At 41.6% G+C, this 26,657-nt stretch overlaps 1 protein-coding gene across 13 annotated transcripts in view; it reads left to right on the top strand.

Moving 5' to 3' along the window:
* Window positions 1-26,657, top strand: part of CDC42BPA (CDC42 binding protein kinase alpha (DMPK-like)) — a 202,142-nt gene that overhangs the window by 170,098 nt on the left and 5,387 nt on the right. For 6 of the 13 annotated variants that reach the window (XM_014528257.1, XM_014528258.1, XM_014528259.1 and 3 more), the window contains 13 exons: window positions 1,961-2,066; window positions 4,139-4,275; window positions 4,953-5,092; window positions 6,490-6,571; window positions 8,614-8,830; window positions 9,819-9,881; window positions 10,813-11,406; window positions 12,450-12,547; window positions 14,439-14,523; window positions 16,151-16,274; window positions 16,979-17,096; window positions 23,481-23,666; window positions 26,528-26,645. In XM_014528257.1, the coding sequence (XP_014383743.1) occupies window positions 1,961-2,066; window positions 4,139-4,275; window positions 4,953-5,092; window positions 6,490-6,571; window positions 8,614-8,830; window positions 9,819-9,881; window positions 10,813-11,406; window positions 12,450-12,547; window positions 14,439-14,523; window positions 16,151-16,274; window positions 16,979-17,096; window positions 23,481-23,666; window positions 26,528-26,645 (2,068 nt within the window). Of the gene's footprint in view, window positions 1-1,960; window positions 2,067-4,138; window positions 4,276-4,952; window positions 5,093-6,489; window positions 6,572-8,613; window positions 8,831-9,818; window positions 9,882-10,812; window positions 11,407-12,449; window positions 12,548-14,438; window positions 14,524-16,150; window positions 16,275-16,978; window positions 17,097-23,480; window positions 23,667-25,468; window positions 25,514-26,527; window positions 26,646-26,657 lie in introns of those variants that run through there. The other 7 variants (XM_005880129.1, XM_005880131.1, XM_005880132.1 and 4 more) reach the window with 3 other exon arrangements.

Here is a 26,657-nt window from a genome sequence, read left to right on the forward strand (position 1 = left end):
GTTTTTTTAAAAGAATTTCTTCTGTGGTATGTAAATTCCATATCACAGTTGAGAAAAGTAAAATATATTTTTAACTTAAATTTTAAAGCTTTGAATATTCTCTTTAGTTTTTTTTATGAGAAGTTAGTCTCAACTGGAGTAAATACTACTTCATAACCATTTTTTCATCAGTATTCACATATTATTGGAATATAGAATAAAGTTCTTACTAGTTTACCTGAATCATACTTATAAAAGAGAAGTAATGAGAAAAGGGAGACACGAAGGAATTAAGTAATTTGCTTCTGAGTTCACATAATGAGTGGAGGAAGGGCAGTTATAATGCATTCATTGCTGAAACATGCTGAGACTTAGTTAGGAGAGGGAAGGAGGGTTCTGGAGAACTAAGTTCTTACATTGATTTACCATCACATGGCTCAAGACAAGACTGGGAGAATTTTAACTTCTGGGTTTTCAGTAAGAAATTTTAGGCTGCCATCTGTCTCTAGAATAATATGTATGTATTTTCGCCTGGGCAAGTGTAATACTGCCTGCTCCCATGGGAGGAAACAGATTTTTTAAGCATATGATTTGTTCTTGGTCCCAGAAAAATCAAATACATGATGTATAGTAAGGCTAGAATTTTTAATTACTCTTTGTTCTTCCTAAGGAGGTCTGAATGCATGTTAAATTTCTTTATTTCTATAGGTATAAACATGCAAGATTTCACTTAACTCTGCTAAAGAATAATTTGAAGAATTGATAAAAATCCTGAAATCAAAATTTTAATTATAAAATTTTAGTTATAAAAGCTAGTTTATAACTTTTCAAGTGTCAATTCAAGAGCAATTGATTATCATAACTTATTTTAGCATAATCCAGCTCAATATTGCCTAATAAAAATATTTAAAGAGCATAGATTATAGAACTATATGGTGAGAAAGGAAAATAATTCATTTTACTCCTATATAGAAACTTTCCAGTAGCTGGTGTGGGGCCCAGAGATTCATCATATGAAAATTCTTTAAATAACCAATGTGTGTGTTTTTGTTGTTGTTGTTGTTGTCTTTTCTTATGATACTGACGTATTTATTTCCTGTCATTTTTTTTTATTTTTTATTTTTTCAAAATATATTTTATTGATTTTCCACAGAGAGGAAGGGAGAGAGATAGAGAGCCAGAAACATCGATGAGAGAGAAACATCGATCAGCCGCCTCCTGCACATCTCCCACTGGGGATGTGCCCGCAACCCAGGTACATGCCCTTGACTGGAATCGAACCTGGGACCTTTCAGTCCACAGGCCAATGCTCTATCCACTGAGCCAAACCGGTTTTGGCTTCCTGTCATTTTTTAAATATCTTTTTCATTTATTACTAATGAAAACTATCCACATACACACCGTGTATTCTTAAAGAGAAATGTTTGTAAAGGTCAGCCATGAAACATCTATTTATAATTTAAGAAAACAACACACAATTTATATACAAATCCAATAGATGTTTTAAATCATAATACAGAAGATTTTATATTGTCATAAAATAGTTTCTGTGTTTGATGCAGTAAAACAGTTAAATTTAAACCTACATTTAAAAAACACATTCAGTCATTTAATTAGATCTCTCTATATATAAAAGCCCAGCAACCAGAACAGTGGAACCATCGGAACGACCGGTGGCTATGAAGCACACTGTGGCAGCCAACTGGCCTGCTCCGGGCCCTGATTGCCCCACCCCCACCCCCCGCCCGGCCCCTTATTGGCCCCCAACACCCCGATCAGGGGTGGGACTGGCCGTCCAACCTCCCACAGCCCCTCTCCCCTGCCGGCCCGGCCTAATGGGCCCCCATCGGGGCGGGTCAGCCGGACCCCACCTGTGCATCAATTCATGCACCGGGCCTCTAGTTATGTAATATGTCACTTTGATGTTACATTTTTGGATTAGTAAACACTATGTGTACGTTTTTATCCATTTGCTTTGCAGCGCAAGACTCATCAGTTTTTTGTCAAATCTTTTACTACTCCCACCAAGTGTCACCAGTGCACCTCTTTGATGGTGGGTCTGATCCGACAGGGCTGCTCCTGTGAAGGTAAGAATAAAATGGTAAGGAAATGTGACTTTAGAGTCCTAACAGTTACCGCCTAAACTGTAGTCAGGTAACTTTATTCTTTTCATAAGGTATGTAAATGTTTGTTTTACTTAATCATTTGCTTTTCTTTGTATAACAGGAGTAGAGACAATAAAATGAGCACCTTGCGAAAGTCTGTTGAATATTAGAGAAACTAGACGGATAGTCCCCAGAAACATTTTCCAGGGGAGATATTTAAATGTCTTATTCATCTTTATTTTATTATTCAGATGATTTTGTGGTTTCGAAAAACCATTAATATGTGTGGCAAAAGACATGAAAGTTATCTTTGAATCTGTTCATTTAATTTTAACCTTGTTTAATTGATCAGATAAATTGTTATTGGAAAGTAGACAATGCAGTATCTTTTTAGAAATATTAAATGTCTGCCACTATGCCTCAAAAGGTATTTTATTTCTAGTATTACTAGCAGAGGTTTTCCCTACCATTCACTGACTCATCCGTCACTGTTTATGGAATGGCCGCTCTGTGCTTCTGGGCACTGGGCATGCAGTGGTGGATGAGGTGGAGGGGGCGCGGGGTGCAGAACACAGAGCCTGCCCTCACGGAGCCCACATTCTGAGAGATGAGAGAGCAGAGGTTGTTTGAAAAGAAAACAGTGTATTTATTTGGGCATCACTTTATTTTTCCTATGACTTCGGAAATGAAAATGATCTAAATTATAATGGGATATAGCATTTGTGTATATTTTAGAAATACGCTTTTTTACAATCACATGAGACTTGCAGCTATACCAATACCTCATATATAATTTACCGCTCACTATGAAAAAGATAAGGAAATTGTTACTGATTCAAATTCTGACATAGTTTCTGTTTCTTGCCATTAGGGTTGGGAGGGACCTTGAAGGAAGGTTTTCAGTCTCCAGCAGTTGCGCATAGAGGACCCTTATAGAGGACCCTTGTAGTGGACCCTGGTAGAGGACTCTGGTAGAGGGCCCTGGTAGTGGGCCCTGGTAGAGGACCCTGGTAGAGGGCCCTGGTAGAAGACTGGTAGAGGGCCCTGGTAGTGGGCCCTGGTAGAGAGCTGTGGTAGAGGACCCTGGTAGAGGACTGTGGTAGAGGACCCTGGTAGAGGACTCTGGTAGTGGACCCTGGTGGTGGGCCCTGGTAGAGGACCCTGGTAGAGGACTCTGGTAGAGGACCCTAGTAGAGGGCCCTGGTAGAGGACCCTGGTAGAGGGCCCTGGTAGAGGACCCTGGTAGAGGACCCTGGTAGAGGACTCTGGTAGAGGACTCTGGTAGAGGACCCTGGTAGAGAGCTGTGGTAGAGGATCCTGGTAGAGGACTCTGGTAGAGGACCCTGGTAGAGGACTGTGGTAGAGGATCCTGGTAGAGGACTGTGGTAGAGGACCCTGGTAGAGGACTGTGGTAGAGGATCCTGGTAGAGGACTGTGGTAGAGGATCCTGGTAGAGGACTGTGGTAGAGGATCCTGGTAGAGGACTGTGGTAGAGGATCCTGGTAGAGGACTGTGGTAGAGGATCCTGGTAGAGGACTGTGGTAGAGGATCCTGGTAGAGGACTGTGGTAGAGGATCCTGGTAGAGGACTGTGGTAGAGGATCCTGGTAGAGGACTGTGGTAGAGGACCCTGGTAGAGGACTCTGGTAGAGGGCCCTGGTAGTGGGCCTGAAGTGAATACTTTGGATAAGGGGGAAATTAGTAGCATCCACGCAATGCATTCTATGTTTGGTTAGTTCTCCCAACCAAAGTGGCAAATCTCAATTGCATTATCTTAATTAGTTTGTTAGATGCATGAGTTTAGAGCCAAAGAAAATGGTCAGTTTGGAAAGTGGAGATTTGAGAGTTTTGAGTGAATGAAATGATGGATAATGACTGACATTGAAATTCTTTTTGTTGTGGAAATAAATCAGCCCCCCAAATGACAAAATAGTTTTTAAAAATAAGTTCAGAGAGAAGCATTCATTTACCTTGCTTGTAATGAATTCTTGGTAGATTTTCTTTTTGTAAAATGAATTTTTATTGAACTTTGTTTCTTTTTTGTCCTTCCAAAAGTGTGTGGATTCTCGTGTCATATAACTTGCGTAAACAAAGCTCCCACCGCGTGTCCAGTTCCTCCTGAACAGACAAAAGGTCCCCTGGGTATAGATCCTCAGAAAGGAATAGGAACAGCATATGAAGGCCATGTCAGGGTAAGTGTCATTCGGTTGGGTTTAGATTAATCTTTTAAGGTTCATTAATGGATTAAAATGCAGTTCAGTCACCTTACAAACACAGTCCTTAACAGAAAAATAAATGAATAAAATTTACCTAATAATTTTATTTCACCCAAGTAATGATTTGAAAACAAAAACCTTGTCTTTGCTTGGAAATCAATTATAAAATGTCTCAAAATTTTCCACTCAGTCTTTATCTTGTCATGAACAAATATTGGAATCTCCATAAAAAGGGTCTTCAGCTCTTGGCCTTGTGGAGAGGTGGCTTATGCTTATGACGTATGAGATAGTGTCGGCATAATCGTACTTGTAATCTTGAATGACATCTGAAGTGTAAGCTGCATTCCGTCTCACTGCCAAATCTGACTTTTACGCTATTTAGAAAGAAATCCATGAGTGTTTAGTTAATTACTAGTGAACGTTAAAATGGTGCCATTTAAAAATTTTCAGAATATAAGTCCTTCGGTGATTGAAGGGTGTACTCTCACAGTTTATGAATGATGTGTGTGTTCCCTCTGCTCCTTTACCAGCCAGAGTAACAGGCTTCACGGGTGCATGTTCTCTTCAGTTTGCACCGCACAGGTGCACGTGTAACTGCATGGGCTCTGGGTGACGTTTTGGTGTGAGTTGTTTTCTTTGTGTGTTTGCCTAAGATCCCTAAGCCAGCTGGTGTGAAGAAAGGATGGCAAAGAGCATTGGCTGTAGTTTGTGACTTCAAACTCTTCCTGTACGATGTTGCCGAGGGAAAGGCATCGCAGCCCAGCGTTGTAGTCAGTCAAGTGATTGACATGAGGTAAGCTTTCAGAGGGGAAAATATTGGTATCTTTGCAACATGGGGATCAAAAATGTGTGATTTTTCTTCTAATTATGTTACCATGTTTTTATTTAAATCTCATTTCATGTTAATTTTCTAATTTACTAACATTGCTAGCCTATTTAATAAAAGCCTAATATGCAAATTATCCCTTCGACCAGGAGTTCGACCAGGGGGCAGGGCCGGCTGGCAAACTGCCTGTGGCCCCTCCCCTGGCCAGCCGTGGCCCCTCCCCCTGGCCAGCCTGCTCAGGGTGGGCCAGCAAGACCCCACCCATGCACAAATTCGTGCACCAGGCCTCTAGTAGTACAATAATTAAAAATAGGAAGTAAGGTGTAGTTATACGACAGGTTTAGGGGGGGTTGGGGGTCAGAGAAAATAAGCTAATGTTTGCATCCAAAGGACCAGTTTAAAGGTTGCTGAGGTATTGGAAGCCTACTGCGTAGTGTTCATATCATCACCTAAAGGCTTAGAATATAACTTCCATGTAGGAAAGGAAATAAAAATCTCAAAGTCATATAGGCTCTTGGAATACGTAACGCATTGGTAAACATTTACATAGACACATCGTGACTGTTTCCGGCCTCACTTTTCAGGTCTCATCCTGCCCCTTCAGTGCCCTCCTTTCCTCTTATAGCTCCAGCCCTTCTCCTGGGGCCCCCTCACTAACTCTCATAGCTCCCACCACCGCAGCGTTGCCGACTGCCACACTCCTATCTCCAGTCCAGGTCTTCCTCCAGCACTCAGAGCTGGGCTTTCCAACTCTGGCTCACACTAGCATCTCGTACCAGCGTCTCTAACATATTCCATATCTTTCCCATAAATATGGAATAGGAAGGAATAAACTCAAGACATATTAGCAAGGAAAATCTGGCAGTGTCTGCTAAGGGCCTAAATATAGAAAGAGGGAGATAGATGAAAGATAACACTAAGGTGTCAAGTCTCTAAAACCAAGACGATGGTGGTACCAATAACCAAATTCAGGAATAAATTATTGTGGAACAAATCTGTTTTAGGTGTTGACGGAACAGTAAAATGACAGATGAGCTGTGTTGAGGGCACTTGAGGTGTATCATGGGAGGCAAGAGGGTTCAGGTTCATTTCGAATCCCAGTACCTTGTTCCTACTGGCTTGGCACTTTGGGTGAGCCGGGAGTTATTCCTAGCTCTTGTGTAATGTGCCTCTGTAACGCTACTGATAGATTATTATGGCACTATCAGTTGAAATGGAGGGAAAATAAAATTTTTAAAGAATTCAACTTGGATGTTTTGTGCGATTCAGTTTTGAGTGTTGTTTCATATGTATTATTTGGATATACACCCAAGACCACACACATACCCACACACACTGATTTTTAACATTTCACTTTCCTTCAGGGATGAAGAATTTTCTGTGAGTTCAGTCTTGGCTTCTGATGTTATTCATGCAAGTCGAAAAGATATACCCTGTATATTTAGAGTAAGTATGTGTGTTATAGTTTGATGACTAAATTATTTGTTTTTAGTGAGTATATGTTTTGGCTCTCCAATACTTGAGTGAGTAGATAGATAGTGCTAAGTAAATATTTAAATTTGAGAAACCTGAGGAAAGCATTACTGTATAGCTTCTACGTTAGGTTTCCTCTTGGATAATGTTTTTGCATCACAATTGAATTTTCAAATAAATACTTTCACACAGAAAATTAAGTGTGAGTTACCCAATTTTTTTAAAAAATGGAAGTTTTTTCTTTTTAATCTCATTTTAAAAATTAACATGTTTTCCAGTTTTACTGCTTTGCAACAACCACTCCAGAACTTAGTGGCTTCAAGTAGCAGTGGTTTGTTTTCAGCATAGTCTGTGGGTCAGCTCTACAGTTGTTTTGCTGTTGCCTGGGGCCCCTCATGTGGCTGCATTCAGCTCATTTGGGGCTGGAAGCTCCAAAATGGCCTCCTCTTCACATCCGGGGTGCTGGTGCTGGCTGTGGCCGGGCGGTCAGTTCCCTCTGTGAACTCTCTGTGGTCTCTAGTCGTTCAATAGGCTGTCCGAGCTCTCCGGGGCTGGCTGCCAGGAGGGCAAAGGGGCCTTTTCAGGCCTTCTGAAGTGTAGACCCCAAAAGACATAATAACCCTCTTGCAGTCTGTTAGTCAAAGCAAGTCATGAGGTCAGCCTGGCTTTAAGGGGAGGGAATAGATGCCACTTTTTAAAAAATATTTTTTTTTTTTATTGATTTCAGAGAGGAAGGGAGAGGGAGAGAGAGATAGAAACATCAATGATGAGAGAGAATCATTGATTGACTGCCTCTTGCACGCCCCCTACTGGGGATCGAGCCAGCAGCCCCAGGAATGTGCCCTTGACTGGAATCAACCTGGGACCCTTCAGTCTGCAGGCTGACGCTCTATCCACTGAGCCAAACCAGCTAGGACTAGATTCCATTTTTTGATAAGAAGAATGGAATTCCATGGGAAGATTGTTGGTACCCATCTTTGGAAGCTGTCCACAGTGCAATCTAGAATTGGTGAATTAAGATAAAATAGGTAAAATTAAAAGCGGGGCGGGGGGGAAATACTGGCCCAACCTTACGCCTGTATGCTTAGTATTTGTCGATAAGTCTTGTATCTAAGGAAGGTCAGACAAAGACTATACAGTACTTTGTCTCAGTTCCTAAAACAACAACTCTGCTATCTCCAGCCTCCTATGGAGCCTACAGAAGCCCACTTTTCTGTAATTGATACATAGTGGGATTTTATTGTCATGCTGTTTAAATTACTTTTTATAAACGGTCCATATATATGTAATTTAAATCTGCCCAGTTATAAATGCTGTTTTCATAATGATAAGCTTCATTTAAATAGTAACTAAAGGATCTATCTTCTTTAAGATAATGTGAGTTATTGTTATGGAATAACAGAATGTAAGTATTTCTGAGCATTTCTGACTTTTAAAAAAAGTTGAAAATCAGTAGAATATAGTGCTTACAAGCATGGACAGGGACCCCACTTTTGTTGTGTGCCCTTGGGGAAATTAATTTCTCTGCATCACAGTGTTTTATATATAAGGTCAGGACTAATAACAATAACTACCTTATGAAGATGTTGAGAGGGTTATGTGAGTGAATACTTGTAAAGTACTTTGATCAATGCCCAGAGATCAGTAATTACTCAAAAATGTCAGTTGCATTTTCTAGTGATAGTATTCTGGCACTGTATACAAAGAAAATAAAAAATGATACTAACATTTAGAATGGTATCTGCTACCTTTGCTTTACCACGAATTCTAATGCTGAAACTAATTATTCTTCTGATTAGGAATAGCTGACCGCTGCTAAAGGTATCACTTAATGGACGCTCATTTTGTTGGCTAGAGCAGCGGTCGCCAACCGGTGGTTCGCGGACCACTGGTGGTCCATGAGGTCTGAAAGGTTGGCGACCGCTGGCTAGTGCTAAGCAAACTAATCTAAGCATAAAACTGACCTAAAGGGTGTCTGTTTTCTAACATCATGAATTTTGTTTCAATTTTTCTAGGTCACAATGTCCCAGCTCTCAGCACCTAATAACAAATGCTCAATCCTGATGCTGGCAGATAGTGAGAATGAGAAGAGCAAGTGGGTGGGAGTGCTGAGTGAATTACAGAAAATTTTGAAGAAAAACAAATTCAGAGACCGCTCCGTCTATGTTCCCAAAGAGGCTTATGACAGCACACTACCCCTCATTAAAACTACCCAGGCCGCTGCAATCATAGGTACGCATTGATAGCATCGGTCATGTGATCACAATTGTTTCCTCACTTACCTGGTCAGTGGGGACTGGCTTCCGTCTAGGAATTCCAGTGTCCAACCTGGTATGTGTTAAATCACAGGTGCACAGTGTTTATTGGATGAATGAGACCATTTTAAGCTTTGTTTCTCAGTAAACCAGAATAAGTCCACTTTCAAATATGTTTTCTTCTGACAAAAGCAGCGGTGCTAAAGTTTAACTTCGAACATATCTATCCTCTGCATGTGCGGTTGAGAACAGTTGTTTCGTTTCTTAAAGCATAACCTTCCGTGTACAATGTAGATGCCAGTTACCTTGCAGAAGTTATTGGGAAGTTTAACTGAGACACAGGGCGGAACAGAATGCCCTTGTACATCAGATGCCCTAAACAATGGCAGCCTTTGTGTCTGGAGGTTTAAATTACCACCATATTCTTATGTACACATCTAACTCTTCTGTTACTTCCTAGTAAATAATAAAAAGTTGAATGAGTAGGGTTCAAATGCCTTTCACCTTTTATTGAATAAACATTTACTTCTTTTTGTAAATATTGATATAGATAATTTTCTGATGATGATTCTATTAAAAAAGAAATGAGCCCTAGCCGGTTTGGCTCGGTGGATAGAGCGTCGGCCTGCGGACTCAAGGGTCCCAGGTTCGATTCCAGTCAAGGGCATGTACCTTGGTTGCGGGCACATCCCCAGTAGGGAGCGTGCAGGAGGCAGTTGATCGATGTTTCTCTCTCATTGATGTTTCTAGCTCTCTATCCCTCTCCTTTCCTCTCTGTAAAAATTCAATAAAAAATATATATAAAAAAAGAAATGAATGGAAATTTAATAGTAAAAATGGTTATTGCTATTTTTATATTGTTTATTTCAGGGTTTTATATCAAATTTCTTTGTTATCTATTTTCTATTATTTTACATAGTTTTTACCTAATAAAAATGTTTCATATTTATTTATATCTTGCATAGATCATGAAAGGATAGCTTTGGGAAATGAAGAAGGTTTATTTGTTGTGCATGTCACCAAAGATGGTAAGAAAAAAATTATTGTGGGGTAACTTTAACCTGTATGTTGCTAGAAAATTCTAAACTCTAGTTTCTAAATTCTATAAACAGCAGGATTTGCTTACTTTTTCTATAATTGAAATTTTCCACATCTAATTTGATATGTTTATAAGTCAAAAGATAATTTTTTAACTTCTATAATCATCCTGAGTTCTAAAACATCCACGTATGGATCCTTGTTCTTGTGGGACTAAGTTCTGCTATAGGGCTCAGGTTGCACTTCTAAAGAAGGTGCTGAAAGAAAACGCACTTGCTTTTTCCATTGTCCCAATAGCACTCGAAGAGGTAGTAGCTCATTGAAATGTGCTTCTTGTTGGGGGTTTTTCCCCATAGTTTATTACGAAGATCTTTTTCTAAAGATAAATTAAATACTGGGTGAAATAAAAAGAAACCAATTTAATTTAGCATTCTTGAATACAGAGCTCTAAGTTCTGTATTTATATCAAGTTAGTTCATGGGAAAACAATGCACTTAAACTTCATTAATTTGTTACCCATACAAATACTTTTAGTGAAATATGAGTTACTTAAAAAAACAAACAAACAAAAAACACAACAAACCCCATAGTAAAAAGTTCCCTGAAACTTAGTGCCAGTAAAGAGGTTTATTGTTGTTATTGTTTTTGACAATCTGGCATGCCTTATCACATAGCAGCTTTATGCCTTGGCTGCGAGAGATCTCAGTGCTAAATTTAATACTTTACTGTAGTGAGTTAATTATCTTGTAATGGGTGCAATTATCTTCCTCGTCCTCTGTGATTTCTGAGCTGTTATTTTTTTCTATGTGTGTATCTGTCTTTATTATAGGTTGACATATATCCTTTTGAGTATAACTGGGATATAATTAATAAATAAACGACATTATTTTGCATCTGACTTACTGTTATTTCTTTGCATAGAAATTATTCGAGTTGGTGACAATAAGAAGATTCATCAGATTGAACTCATTCCAAATGATCAGCTCGTTGCTGTGATCTCAGGACGAAACCGTCACGTACGACTTTTTCCTATGTCAGCTTTGGACGGACGAGAGACTGAGTTTTATAAGCTGGCGGAAACTAAAGGGTGTCAAACCATAACTTCTGGGAAACTGCGTCACGGCACTCTCACCTGCCTGTGTGTGGCGATGAAAAGGCAGGTCCTCTGTTACGAACTATTTCAGAGCAAGACCCGTCACAGAAAATTTAAGGAAATCCAAGTCCCGTATAACGTCCAGTGGATGGCAGTCTTCAGTGAACACCTCTGTGTGGGATTCCAGTCGGGCTTTCAGAGATACCCCTTGAATGGAGAAGGAACTTCGTGCAGTATGCTCCATTCAAGTGACCACACGCTGGCCTTTGTCACACATCAGCCCATGGACGCCATCTGCGCGGTGGAGATCTCCAGTAAAGAATACCTGCTGTGTTTTAGCAGCATCGGGATCTACACCGACTGCCAGGGCCGCAGGTCTAGGCAGCAGGAGCTGACGTGGCCAGCTAACCCCTCCTCTTGTTGTGAGTCTCTTCCTTTCGGCTGTCTTCTCTTTCTCTTTCTTTTCCCTCTACTCCATCTCCTAGATGTATTTATTGTTAATAACTGGTCATTTTTAAGCCATCTGTAAGGTTTTTCCTAAGTATTATGTTATTTATGTAAAGTAACCATGTGTAGTTAAGCCTAGGACAACAGTATCAACATTAACATGCCAATAATTAAAGCTAATTTTTCTATGGAATATTGTACTTAGATGGATTTTTTAACCCATGCTATTGTATTTTGAAAAAACCTAAATTGTATCTTTGTGGTCCTCAAAAATACAGTGTGATTATTAATAGCTGATAAGACTTCCTCTGGAGAAGTTGTGTTACTAAGTGTGTTAATCAGTTACGTAAAGAGTAGTGTAGCATCTATAAGAAGTGATATTCAGTTTTACATTTTTATTTAGATAGGTATATATTAAAAATTGTTTATTTCACTCTTTGAGGAAATATTATGACATTAATACGTTTTGGAATCCTCATTATATGCATTTCACTGCCTGTGATACAATAAGTAGGAGTATCCAACCCAAAACCTTTTGTTTTTAGTGGAAGGTACTTGAGCATGTTTAAATACCAAAGGGAAGTAGCCACTAGGGAACTAGGAAAAGGTGGCTCTATGGTAAATACAGGAATGGGAGTAAGACCCTAAGGAGGCCACAGGCTGGGATGTAGACCCGGGAGGATGCGGGCAGCAGGAGGAAAGCGCCTCCCCCACAACAGGACAGGAGCACGGGCGCCTTTAGGGCTCAGCAGAAGGACGTTTATTGCAGAAACACCAGGAAATTTAGATAAAGAGAAGAAAAGTACTTCTAATCCACAAACGGAGACATCACTGTACTTCACGTTTTGTTTCTTGTGAAATACGTACTCATATCTATGGCATCATGTTTAGAATGAATGCTGTTTTGTAGCCTAGTCAGATGATTCAGAGTTTGACTTATGTGGAGTAAGAAATGCAATACCTGGCTTTAATGAATAGTTAAAGGTAACCAGCAGGCTGCTCTCTCCCCTCCTCCCAGGCTACAATGCCCCCTACCTGTCCGTGTACAGTGAAAACGCGGTGGACGTCTTCGATGTGAACTCCATGGAGTGGATTCAGACGCTCCCACTCAAAAAGGTAACTTAGCATTAAAATACGGGCTGAGTGAACTAATGTGTGTAGTAAACACTAACATGACTATTTAGCTCATTTTCACTAATTTAGCTAAGAATGAAAAAACAAAAATCAATCTGATTAATCTTATAAGTAGCTCAATTCCATACTATTCTTATTACTTTAGTTTTTCTGTATGAAGTATGATTATTATCATGAACAACTAGAGTGTGTCCTACGACCTAAGATGTCAGCGTTAACTTCCCCTCTGGTTTGAGGAGCTCTGAGGGGGTGCATTATTGTTAATTATGATGTTTTGCACATAACGGTGTTCAATTTGAAATCCTGTGAGGACAGATTTACAGGCCAGAAGAATGATTAGAATTAGAACCAAAACTGTGTTTAATCATCTCATAATTAAAACATAAAGCTTTCACATGTTCCCAGTAAAACAATATTTTTCTTTAACATTTCCCTGTGATAATGTAAAGAGAAATTTTTAGAATTTTAGTGTAGTATGGTTATTTGGCAAGAGTAGTCGTTTCACGTAGAATAAGCAGCAGGTGTCACTCGTTAGGGGCGAGGGTTAGAAGAACAGGTAGAAGAAAGGAGCCATATTTCAAAATCTTCCTCAATTTTAAGCCACATCATCAGGGAAGAAGCTCCTGCAGATACCGCCACACTAGATAGAGCTGCTGAACACAGTCCTCCAGTTTGTACATTTGGGTTGGTTACAATTAGTATCCCTTTTGTTGTTGTTATGTAAACATTACGATAGATATGAAAGAATATGTGACCTGGAAGAGCCTCACTAAACTGACCACTTGTGGACCCACCTCCTAACTTAAGAGCCAGAAGATTACCTCTGTCACTGCATTTGCCGGTGTATTCTCTCTTATCGCACACTCCTGCCAGGGCAATCACTCCCCGAATGCTGTTTATCATTTCCTTGCCCATCACAAAAGCCAGAATTTTTTGCATATTTAAATATTTCTAAACAATATATTGTTCAGTGTTGCTTGCATTTGAGGTCATAAAATGTTGTTGTATATCACTTTGCACCTTGTGTTCTTCATGCATTTACTGTGTTTCTAAGATTCATCGATGTTGTTCCATGCACCAACCACCATGTTGTTCCATATAGTCTTTGCTTTCACTATATAAAATATTGTTGGGTGAATAGATCATAACTTACCCATTCTCTGATTGGCGCACTTGACTTATTGCCCAGCTCTTTGCTGTTGTGAGCATTGTTGCGCACATCTTCTGGTGCATGCGTGTGTGCAGGAGTTTAAGTCCTGTGCCTGGGCACGCAATTGATGGTGCATGGAAAATGCAAGTGTTTGGTGTTACAGGCTCGTGTCAGATCATTTTCCAAAGTAATTATACCCGTTGGCACTCCCACCAGCAGTGTGTAAGAGTTTTTGCTGACCCACATCCTCTCTGACACTGGCCATGGTCAGAATTCATAGTTTTATAGCCCTTGCAAGTGGTTATAAAGTGATATCTCATTGATGTATTAATTTGCATGTCCCCAGATAACTATGCTGTTTGTCCATTTAGTTCAAACAAGAGTCATAAAGTGTCTGTGTTGATACCTTAGTATAATAATTTGGTCACTAATGGCTTTAAAGAAGTCAAATTTAAGGTTTAAATGTATTTCTACTTTTTTTTTTTTTTTGGTCCGGAATAGTCTTCCTTTAAAATGTTATCATTATAACTTTGTTCAAATTAGGTAATTTTATACCTTCCCAGTCAGAATTAATGTTCATTTTTTTCTTGATTTTCTGAGAGGGCTATATTTTGGAGAGGAAGGATAAGATAAATGTGTGTGGTTTATAAATAGGCCAAAAGTTATATGGTTTAATTTTTGAAGCTTTTGTTGAAATACTAATTTTATTTTTTATTATTTTAGGTTCGACCCTTAAACAGTGAAGGATCATTAAATCTTTTAGGCTTGGAGACGATTAGATTAATTTATTTCAAAAATAAGATGGCAGGTAAGAAAATGCACATTAACCGGATAGCTTCAATAGGATGTTCTCCCTCAGCTGACTGCCTGGGGATAAGAAGTGGCAGAGCCCAGATTCAAGCTCAGTTGCGTCTTCTCCGGAGTCTGTGATCTTGGCCACTGTCATACTCTCAGTAGACTGAGATAAACTGCTGGACAAAGCCATTCTGTTTAGCTTGCGTAGCTGTGCAGTCAGGGTATTGTTTCTGACGGACCTTGTTGTTTTTCTGTGGAACACCAAGGTAAGCAGAGAAAGGGTGACTGAATATGTCCTCTGTACGTTTCATCCTGTAGAACCTAACCAAGGCTTGTAGCCCCAAAATTGTGACAGTTCATCCAGAGTTCCTGTCTGGGGCTGTGGGAACACCTCTCCTGCCATTCGAGTATCAGGCTTAGAACCTTTTCTCTTTTCCCTGATCTTGCTTAGAAAATGGCATCTGCCATGTTGTGGGTACAGTTGTCTACGTGACAGTATGTTCACATACCCCAGCAGGTTTTGGGGGCCCATGCTGACAGTTTTGTTTACTTCTGTGTATTTAAAATTGAAACAGAATGAGATGGGCCCGGCTCACTCGGTGTATATGAATCAGTACCATCTGCCTCCAGATGAGAAGAGTAGGAAGGTGACAGATTCTTGCCTGTAGTAAAGGCAGCTGGTAGGACAACACTTCCTTTTCCTGACCCTACACCTCGCAGGTGGCATCATCGAAGGAAATGTTTTAATATGTAAAAGTAACTGTACTTATCATTTACATGAAAAATTTACCATTGATGCCTGATTGCTGTGCAGGTTAGCAATAGCGTAACACCCTGAGCCCGTGAGACCAACACCTGGAAGGGGAGAGAAGATAGTGTAGTCATTGCGGGAGGGTGGCCAGAGTGACCGAGCGCTGAGGCAACTACAGTTTTCTTTCTTTCTAGTAAAATTGTGCTATTTTATGTTTATAATCAAATAAAAGTGAAATTACCCTTTGTAAGTTATGTTTAATTTCAGCATCTATCTGTTTATGTACTGTTGAAAATTATTGCTTATTTTACTACTAGAGGCCTAGTGCACGAAATTTGTGCACGGGGCGGGGGCCCTCAGCCCGGCCTGCACCCTCTCCAATCTGGGACCCCTTGGGGGATGTCCGCGGGATCGGGCCTAAACTGGCCGTCAGACATCCCTCTCACAATCTGGGACCGCTGGCTCCTAACCGCTTACCTGCCTTCCTGCCTGATCACTCCTGACTGCCCTCCCCTGCCAGGCTGATTGCCCCCTGACTGCCCTCCCCTCCTGGCCTGATCGCCCCAACTGCCCTCCCCTCCCGGCCTGATCGCCCCTAACTGCCCTCCCCTGCCGACCTGATTGCCCCTAACTGCCCTCCCCTGCTGGCCTGATCGCCCCTAACTGCCTCTGCCTCGGCCCCTGCCACCATGGCTTTGTCCGGAAGATGTCTGGTCTAATTAGCATATTACCCTTTTATTAGTATAGATGATCATTAACACAACTTTTAAAAATCAGAATTGCATGTACTGTGATTGCACAATTAAGTTTATACTATCTTAGAGATGAATGGGTAAAAAACATTCTAGCACTTTAAAGAACATCACTGTTCTCTGTATTTTTTAAACAGAAGGGGATGAACTGGTAGTTCCTGAAACCACAGATAACAGTCGAAAACAAATGGTTAGAAATATTAACAACAAGCGGCGTTACTCCTTCAGGGTCCCGGAAGAGGAAAGGATGCAACAGAGGAGGTAACTGCTTCCGTTCTGCGTCATCCACACATGCTGGTAGCATGGGAAGGGCTGTTTGGTGAAAATATTATATGTGTTTTGGAAGGAAAATTTGATCTCTGAAAAGTCATTCATCTGTGGTTTAAAAACTGCCAGAATGACTGCACGTGTCAGAGTCACTTTAATCAACACTCTCCAAGTTGTGTGAATCAGACTAAAATACCATATTTTGATTCATTTCTCTATGTATGTGGAGTAGTTAGAAGTTTTAGAATGTGAACCTTGTTTTAATGTAAACATAGAACCAATCATTGCACAATAGTAAACCTTATATATTTAAGAACTTTAGATTCACTATTCTCTTTATGAGCAAACAGAAATGGGCTTATAGTATTCCAATTACATGTAAAAATATTTCTAAGTGTTATCAATTATTTTGAGATATACATAAATGCTCAGAATTATCTGTGAAATAGAATAGAGCTTCTTCGATGTCTCTGTACTAAAATGCTCTCTTTTCTCACCAAAAATTGTAAGATCTTTTATTTAAAAGGTAAAACAAATCTAAGTAAGTTTTTAATTGATTATTTATATTATTTTAACCCTAGCCATATGAACATGATTTCACAGTATTTTTATGAAAAAATAATGTATACGTAATTTGTTTCTAGAGTTATCTAGATTGATCATAGAAGAAGTGTCTAAACAGGTGTTTTCTCTTACAGAGAGATGCTACGAGATCCTGAAATGAGAAATAAATTAATTTCTAACCCAACTAATTTTAACCACATAGCACACATGGGTCCAGGAGATGGAATACAGATCCTAAAAGACCTGCCCATGGTAAGAGAAATGAAGAGTGAATGTGAATATGAATTGGGGTTAAGAGTAAGGGAGGGGGGAATATGTGTGTGTGTATGGTGTGTGTGTGTACAGAGGTGGGCAAAAGTAGGTTTACAGTTGCATGTGACATTCTTTTGAGTTAATAAAGCTATTGTGATAATCATATCCTGCATGTCTTTTCATATGAACAACTGTAAACCTGCTTTTGCACCCCCCATATATGTGCTCAGATATATATGTATGTGTGTGTGTGTGTGTGTATATGACTTAAAAGCATATTGCCGGGGTTCTTGTCCCAGCATCAAGAAGGGTTCAGGAATCTGCAGAAGGGGCTGTGCGTAGATGTTAAATAAGAGTCCAGAGACTAATAGAGTCCGGAGACGAAATACATTTTGAAAGGCATTGGGGTCAGAGGAGCTTAGCTAAAGGAGCTAAGTTCTAAGATCTTAAGTCTAACGGGTTCTCCCCGTCCCCAGGACTCCATGCTTTTTATTAACACAACTTGTCCTGAGGCGAGGCAGAGATATCCACTTCAGAGGGTCAGGGTTTGGTAGAGTCCATTGTCAGAATGGGGGAATTAGCCTACGGCTGTTCAGGTGTTTGGCCAGTAGGAGGCAATAACATGTAGATTACGATGCCCTTTAACTGTCTGGCAGCCACAATCAGTTTCCTATTCAGGTTTGGGGAAATGCCTTCAGCCATTCCCAACAGGTGACTACATGTGTGACTCAACCCTGTTGAGTCCTCAAGTCTCATCAACCTTTTGATGAAACTCTTGAAATTATGACATGCTGGAATTGGTTCCCAGCAGCATATATTAGGATAATGAGGAAATGTTTATCACAATGTGTCACAGTATATGTGAGATGCATGACTGCATACCTGATGAGAAAAATATAAAATTTAGCCATCTGTCAAACACCAGAGACATCAAGTTTCTGTGTAGTTGCATAACCTATAAACTTGTCCCACACCTAGATTTCCTTCGTTGGTAAATAAGCTCCCGCTTTGAAGAGGTTCCTACCAGGATTCAGAACTTGGTGACCAAATCACTCAGACTTCATTACGTTTTAGCGATTTGGTGCAGATGCTGGCTCTCCCCACCCCCCACCCCCACCCCAAGGACCGCACTGGCTTGGTCTTTAAAGGTCACACCTGTCATCTGATGGTGAAATTTTAAAAAGTGCCACATGGGAAAACTATTGTTTTTTTAACAGCATTAAGATTGGATTCTTGGACCTATTGTGTTGAAATTAAGTCTATTAGTGCGCTCCACTTACACTTAACATTCCCGTCTCCGAGTGCTCTCCACACGCTATTGAAACTTTAGCATGACCTGTTGTCAGTGGTGATAGCATCTAGATCTGGCACAGAATTTTAAGCATAATTTATAGACTGTGGCAATTTGGGAGACAATTTGTGAACTGTGACCCACAGCTCTTGCTAAGGAAGTCTTAACTATCCACATTACTAACTCTATGGTCATAGCAGATGTGAACGTCACTGCCGGGAAAATGATAGGTAATATAATTTAATGTGCAGTCAGGTTTTTTAAAAATAAAAAATGAAGCCTTTATAGGTAGTTTTGCATTTATTTCATGGGAGGAACAAAAAATGTGCATTCATTTGAGTCCAAGTTCCTCATTGTAAATATCCCAATTAACCAGGTGGTCTGCTTATGAATGAAAGTGACGTTCTCATAAGACATTATGTGGTTACACTAATATTCCTTCCTTTGCATGCAAATCATTCATAATAGTCATTTATCCTTTTGGAATGGGGCTTTCATTAGCTGTGCTGGTTAATGTAAATAAACTACAAAAAGAGTGCAGTTAATCTTGACATAGTAATTAAAACTAGAAAATGTAAGGCTGAGCATAAATATTGGGCATAAATAGAGGCTGAGTCTACATATTAAACTGTTATATATTTAAATGCTATACTATTTTTTCAGCTTTTGCCTGGGACTGAGATTTCAGATTCTCTCCTTTTCCCATCCTGAACATTTGCTTAAAGCCCTTTCTGGTTTCCCTTTATTCCCAGAAGGAAATTTATCAGCCACACAGCACAAAGCCTCTGTCATTTTCCCTATGGAAGTTACCTTGCCATGTACAAAGTACCTTAAGAGAATTTTTAAATTATGATACAGTTGAAATGTGAATATATTTATAGCTTCTGTATGATTGATGAAGTGTTATATACTATTTTAATGAAACTTTTTGAAATGTAGATAGTAAATAGTTTTTCAACACCTGATAGCATTATGGAGAGATAAAAGGATATAAATTTTGAACACATACATATATGATGCAAAGCAAATACAAAATTATTTCAGCAGTTAACAAGGCTTTAATGGGTATTGTTCTTTTAAAATTAAATGTTCTTTCACTTTTACTTCATTGTAGTGCACAAAAAAGAATACAGTTTTTATATCATGTACCAGAGGTCTGGTGCACAAAAATTTGTGCACTCAGGGGGGTCCCTCAGCCCGGCCTGTGCCCCTCTCGAAGTCTGGGACCCCTTGGGGGATGTCCACCTGCTGGCTTAGGCCCGCTCCCTGGGGGGGTATCGGGCCTAAGCTGGCAGTCAAACATCCTCCTGGCAACCCAGGAGCCCTTGGGGATGTCCACTTGCCAGTGGGGGGCAGGCCTAAGCTGCAGTCGAACATCCTTAGCTCTGCTGAGGAGGCGAGAGAGGCTCCCACCAACACCGCTGTGCTGGCAGCCGTCAGCCTGGCTTGTGGCTGAGCAGAGCTTCCCCTGTGGGAGCGCACTGACCACCAGGAGGCAGCTCCTGCATTGAGCATCTGCCCCCTGGTGGTCAGTGTGTGTCATAGTGACCAGTCATTCCTAGTCTTTCTGCTGTTAGGGTCAATTTGCATATTACCCTTTTATTATATAGGATAGAGGCCTGGTGCACAGGTGGGGGCTGGCTGGTTTGCCCTGAAGGGTGTCCCAGATCAGGGTGGGGGTCCCCACTGGGGTGCCTGGCCAGCCTGGGGGAGGGGCTGATGGCTGTTTGCAGGCTGGCCACACCCCCTTCAGGGGGGGGGTCCCTACTGGGGTGCCTGGCCAGCCTGGGGGAGGGGCTGATGGCTGTTTGCAGGCTGGCCACACCCCCTTCAGGGGGGGGGTCCCTACTGGGGTGCCTGGCCAGCCTGGGGGAGGGGCTGATGGCTGTTTGCAGGCTGGCCACACCCCCTTCAGGGGGGGGGTCCCTACTGGGGTGCCTGGCCAGCCTGGGTGAGGGGCTGGGGGCCGGTTTCAGGCTGCCCACAGCCTCTTCAGGGTGGCGGGGGGGTCCTGCTGGGGTGCCTGGCCAGCCTAGGTGAAGGGCTAAGGGCCTTTTTAGGCTGGCCACGGCCGCGGGCTGGAAGCAGGTATCTGGGATTTATTTATCTTCTATAATAGAAACTTTGTTGCCTTGACCAGAGCCCAGGGGTGGCCAGAGCAGGCGGGGAGCTTGGCTTCCTCCATTGCCAGGGGCAACCCAAGCCTCCTGCTTGCTCCAGCTCTGTGGCCGTTGCCATCTTTGTGATGGAGTGATGGTTAATTTGCATAATACTCTTTTATTAGCTAGGGTTCCAACAACATAGCAAGAAGAAAATCTTTTAATAAAGTCTATTATATCCCACATATTACAGTATCTTCTTTAAGGTGAAATAGTTTTAGGATTTAATAAAATGTTTCTCTGTTTGGTATTTTTCTACCATGAAGTGAAAAATCAATTTGCTGATGTTCCAGAGTTCTTTGATTTCATACACAGTATGAAGACCTGAATAAGCCCACTGACGCTAAGTGTCAGGTTGCAAACATCGTAAGAACTTTTCTATCAGAGCATCCCCCTTTCTCTCCCTTTCCCACTGAAAAGAAGTCTCCGTTTTATTTTTTGTTCCAAATAAAGTCCAGGCAAATCAAGTTCAGAGAGCATTTCCCAAAGGTTCGTCCCCACGTGACGTCATGACACGTGCCTTCTGTGCTGGCTGCTCACCCCCACAGCCCACGTGATTTTCAGTGTTTGTGGTCACTGAGTTCACTAACCCGTGACCACCTCGCGGATTCTTTTTGTCACTAACACGAGTGACTTTCATGTCCCTCCATTCCTCTCATGCCTTCCTATCGCGTAGCACTGTTGTGTTTCTAGGATGAGAAGCTGGTGCACATTTTTGAAATCTGCTCACCTGTGCGTGTAGTATTCATTAAAGGTTGTGTGTGTGTGAATTCCTGTTTTTACAGTCAGGTCTTACTTCATTTTCATCTGACTTTCTTCATTTCACTAGCAGAGGACATTCAAGCTGGGCTTTTCATAGGCGTCCATTTCACACCAGCAAATATTTCTGGATATACTGTCTACCCAGAACACGCTTGTCTTGGGGTAGACATTGGTAAACAAAACAAGAATATGCATGTGTGGGAAACATAACAATATGAATGCCTGTATCCCTACTTATTGAGAAGCTTGTATACTTTATTATTCTCAGAATTTAGTATGTTCTTTCTACTGAAGTGGGAGTACCTATATTAATGAACTATTTCCAAACATAAAGTTGAATTAAATTAATCTAACGTTAACATATATAAGAAGAGTTTTTAAATACCACAGCTACGCATTGTCATCCGAGCAAAGAGCATGTGCCCAGACATTTTTACGTTTTACTTATTCAAGTCAATATTGCTTTCCTGTGAACTGCGTACATGCTCAGAGAGCTTACTGAATGTCTTTGGCAGCTTAATTCTGTTTCTTTTGTAACAAAGTGATACTGAAAAGGGGTTGTTTGCCTTATGGATGTGGAAGAGGTAGTAAAGGTGAGAGAGTCATTTATTTTTCTTTCACCTCCTGTATCAGATATGAACCTTTCACATGTTCCTTCTGAGCCGGAGAATACAGGCAACTAATATAATATAGCATGTGTGCCTGAGAAGTACCTGCTGTGTTCGGTTTCTTGAACCTTTTTTGTCAATTACCGTTTTTCATCAGTGGATACTGGTAATAAACAACAAATTTGTCTCCAATTGAATACAAGAATAATTTTACCTCTACTAGCTTTATTTTTCTTAGCCTTTTACCCATTTCTAAAGTTACTAATAAATAAAATTTTTAGCTCAGTGACCTCTGAGAGCTTTAAGAAGTAATTGTGCCTCTTAAAATCAAAGTTACATTTATATCAATAGTTGTTGTTTTCTTTTTGGAAGTAACCTGAGAAAGTACTGATTTCACTCCCATTTCTAAATTTAAAACAATGTCCTATGTAGGAGCCTTTCTTTTAAGCCCACATAATTCATCAGATTCTTTTTAAACAACGAAAGCTTATCTCAGCTCCTGGAACATAATCCCATCAGCGTTCTCTGCGGCAAGTCATCCAGCCTTTGCCTAAAGTTACGGGGTTGTAGGATGTTTCTGGAAACAGTAGTACAAGAACTGAATCTTGACAATTCAGTTCGATAGGTGACTAGGTACTGAGTAACAGGCCCCGAATATTCAGAAGTTATTTTATCTGAAAACTAGGGTCCTGGGCTTCCAGCGCGTGTTTCTGTACCTTTAGCTTTACATTCTTTCTGTTAAACACACCTGAACGTTTAAGGGACGATTTTTCCCTTGTTAAAAACAAAGGCATTCTTCTGGGCATCTAAGTGGAGATAAGCTTGGGCTACTTAAAGATAAACCAATAATTAGTGTATTCCACAGTTACTCTTTTTGTAATAAGACAATAAGATCAGTAACAGCAAACTCATGCCACAAATCCAGAATGACCAGGAAATGGTTTTGGGTTTCTAAAGACATGTTTCCTGATCTTTTTAGGTTTGTGATATGAGTTTGCTATTACTGATCTTATTTTCCTTTAATAAAGTAGTAACTGTGGGATGATGTTTGTTTCATTGAGTTGTACACTTGAAACCTGTATGGTTTTGCAAACCATCATCACCCCAATAAATTCAACTTTTAAAACAAAAAAAGAAAAGAGACCGTTTCATAATACTATGGTCAGAGGCTGGTTGTCGGTTCACTCGTTCTTTTGTTGTTTCTTGCTTTTTCTATCCTAATGTTTTTGGTAGGTTTGGTTTGGCCCCGTAAGAAGATGCGGGCGTGAACTCTGTCAGTGCCCTGTGACTGGAAGTCCAGTGTTCACTCGACGTAGCAATAGCAATAGAAGAGAACAGTTTCTTTCATAAGGTGGAGGGTTCGTTTGCACATCAGCAATTTAATACCTGGTGCAAGATAATTACAAAATGTAACTCCACGGCCTAGAAATGTTTCACTAAAGATTCATTTCTGTGCGAGGCACTTGCTTCATTTTTCCTACATGCATGTTGTCTGAAATGTCACATGTAACCAGTGGCTCCATTTCATCACCTTATCACCGTTTTCTCCTCTCTGTTTTGATAGCCAGGCTTCCCCTATCCATCCCCTCATCATCACTCCGGTCTGATCTCCTCTCCGATCAACTTTGAGCACATCTATCACATGACCGTTAATTCTGCTGAAAAGTTTCTCTTTCCTGATTCCGTAAATTCTGCGCATTCCCCGTCTCTGCGCTCTGTCCCCGGTACACCCAGCTTTGTGGCTCTGAGGGTATGAACCAGCTGCTGAGTCGGGTGTTAACTTACTAACCTGTGGGCTCTCCTCTGCCTGCTCCTGAGCGCCGCCCTGGCGGCCATTCTCCCCCTCCCCCTCCCCTCCTCCTCCTCCTCCTTCTCCTCCTCCTCCTCCTCCTCCTTGTCTTCAAGTTCCACTTTGTTTCTTCTTTTGAAGAGAAAGATGAGGACAGGGAGGATGTCAGTTTTATTTTTGAAACTATTAGAGGTTTTTGTATGTTTAATAAAACATTTCCCATCATGGTATTTTCCATTACAGATACCATGATAAGAAATAGCCTCCAGGTGGGTCCTTATTCTGTTGAAAACAAAAGAGGGGTCCCAGGATTTCGGAATTTTTCGTAGCTCATTCGGAGAAGTGTTTTGTATTAAAGTCTGTGGTAGGGCCTATCCTCAGGCCTCCTCTCTACAATATTTCCCTCCGGCTTAAAAATCTCCAAGCAGTATTCATGAACCACAGGGAAAACCACAAGGAAAAGGTGGTCTTGCTAATCTTCAAGTTGCTGGTGTGCCTTTAACTCCAGCTGGGATCCCGGATAAGCGCTAAATCAGAGAAGAAACACCAGCTGTGCAGCGTCTGAAGGCTGACCGTGCCCTGCTGTCCGGCCGGCCGGCCACTGGGCCTCGGTCTTGCTACCGGTGGCTTCGCAGTGGAGGGCAGGCGGCACTGACACTGGATACCCACATGCCCACCAAGAAGTCCATGCTGTACCTCAGCTGCAGGGGGCGTTTCTCAAGTTAGTTTTTGTGTTTCTTGTGGGTTTTTTGATTAACTGTCACCCAAGGATATTTTCTATTGATTTTTAGAGAGTGGAAGGGAGAAAGAGAGAAAGATCGATGTGAAAGAGACACATCGATTGGTTGCCTCCTGCATGCACCCTGACCAGGGCTGGGGAACCTGTAAGCAAGGTACGTGCCCTTAACCAGAATCGAACCCGGGACCCTTCAGTCCACAGGCCAATGTCCTATCCACTGAGCCAAACCGGCTAAGGCTTTCAGGTTAGTTTTACAGATAAAATATTTGGATCATATCATGCAAACCCATTTTCTATAGTGCCCTCTGGCTTAGATAAATCATAGCATTAAGTTGTTATTTGTATACATAGGAAATTAATTTTCCAATAGGAAAACTAGCTACGGGGTGAGAAATTCATTTTCCTACTTTTCGTCTGTATTATAAATAAATGTCATTGTTCTTTTTTTACATTTTTTTTATTGATTTTTTTACAGAGAGGAAGTGAGAGAAATAGAGAGTTAGAAACATCAATGAGTGAGAAAGATCGATCAGCTGCCTCTTGCACACCCCCCACTGGGGATGTGCCCGCAACCAAGGTACATGCCCTTGACCGGAATCGAACCTGGGACCCTTCAGTCCACAGGCCGACGCTCTATCCACTGAGCCAAACCTGTCAGGGCGAAATGTCATTGTTCTTGACCTTAAACTATGTCATTTAAGTCTCTTATTTAAAATAAGATGACTTATGATAAAGTAAACCTTAGTGTGGAAACAGATGCAGGGAATGGGTTCTAGGAGAATGTTGTATAAATCAGTCCATTTCTCATATAAAAGATGGCGGGAATATTGCTTAAGTTGGTCGTTTATAAATAGAAACACTGCTGTCTGGAACGCTCACCATGGAAGTGCCAGCGGGTTAGGCTTAGTGTCACTTTATAATGAAGCCGACCTCTAGCTGAGTGGATGATAAACTGTTGGGCTGTTGTTGCTTTTATAACAAAAGTATCTTCTATGTATCATCCCTTTATTATTTCAACATCCAGTGTTACTACAGCACCAGCGCACTTCCATAGGCTTAATGTCTGCCATGGATTCCAGGGCGGTTTGTTTATAGAAAAGGCGCCACCAGGTTGGTAGCAGAGGCCAGGAAAGTGAGGGTGGAGGCGGGCGTTCCCACCTCTTCTCCTTCCCTTCCCGCGCCAAAGGTTTGCTCCTGGGTGGTGAATTGTGAAACATTAGCACTGACTATTAACGTTCAGAATTCTTTAATTTCTTAGAGAAAGAAGGTAAAGCATTTGCTTTAGACAAATAACACTAAGAATTACATGGACTTTGCAACTTTGATATTTGGACCAAAGTGGCTGGGGTGACTTTGGGGCCAGCTGCCCGCCACCTTCCAGTGAGTGTGGTTTTGCAGTGTCGGTTCCGGTTTCCCAAGCCGCAGGGGAGCCCCGGGCTGTGGTACTTGTTCTTTCCAACCGCCTGTCCGTGTCAGCCTGACGCCCCTTCTGGGCTGAAAAGGTTGGGTCCCCAAGGAGGCCACCCCCTCTCTGGTGTGTGTGACTCCATCACTCCCTTTTCCTACCTTGGACACCAAAATCATTCACTAATCAGATGGAAAACTACTCAGACCAGCATTCCCAGGCTCAGTCCCTCCACCGGGGCTGTGAGCGCCGTTCACGACCCGGTGCTGCTCGGATGTGGGGCTGAGATGCCGGGACAGGACGGGACGTGCAGAGGCAAATGGCAGTTTGGTGTCGTGCCAGAGAAACATTTGCCCAAAAGAATCTGCTCTTAACTGATTTTCCTCCGGATGGGCTTATTCAGCTGTTGATACGAGCCGCGTGTGCAGTGGACGCCTTGTCCACGTGCCTGCAATGTCCATGTAATTCGGCCGCTTCTAACGGTGGAGCCGCCGCTGCTCTCCCAGCGGCAGAAGCCGCCTATTTGCCATGAGTGTCCGGGCTGGGTTTGTCTCCGTGGGCAGAGGGTCTACAGCTGGTCAGGATCATTTCATGTCTGGACATTGTAGTGACAGGCAGACGTTCTGCAAAAAGTGGGCTTCTCTCTGGCTGAAGAACTTTTCTTTCTCTTTTGTTTAGAACCCTCGGCCTCAGGAAAGCCGGACCGTGTTCAGCGGCTCAGTCAGTATTCCCTCCATCACCAAGTCCCGCCCCGAGCCCGGCCGCTCCATGAGCGCCAGCAGCGGCCTGTCGGCAAGTAAGTGGCCCG

This window comes from Myotis brandtii, unplaced genomic scaffold (assembly GCF_000412655.1).
Source record: "Myotis brandtii unplaced genomic scaffold, ASM41265v1 scaffold627, whole genome shotgun sequence".
NCBI lineage: Eukaryota > Metazoa > Chordata > Mammalia > Chiroptera > Vespertilionidae > Myotis > Myotis brandtii.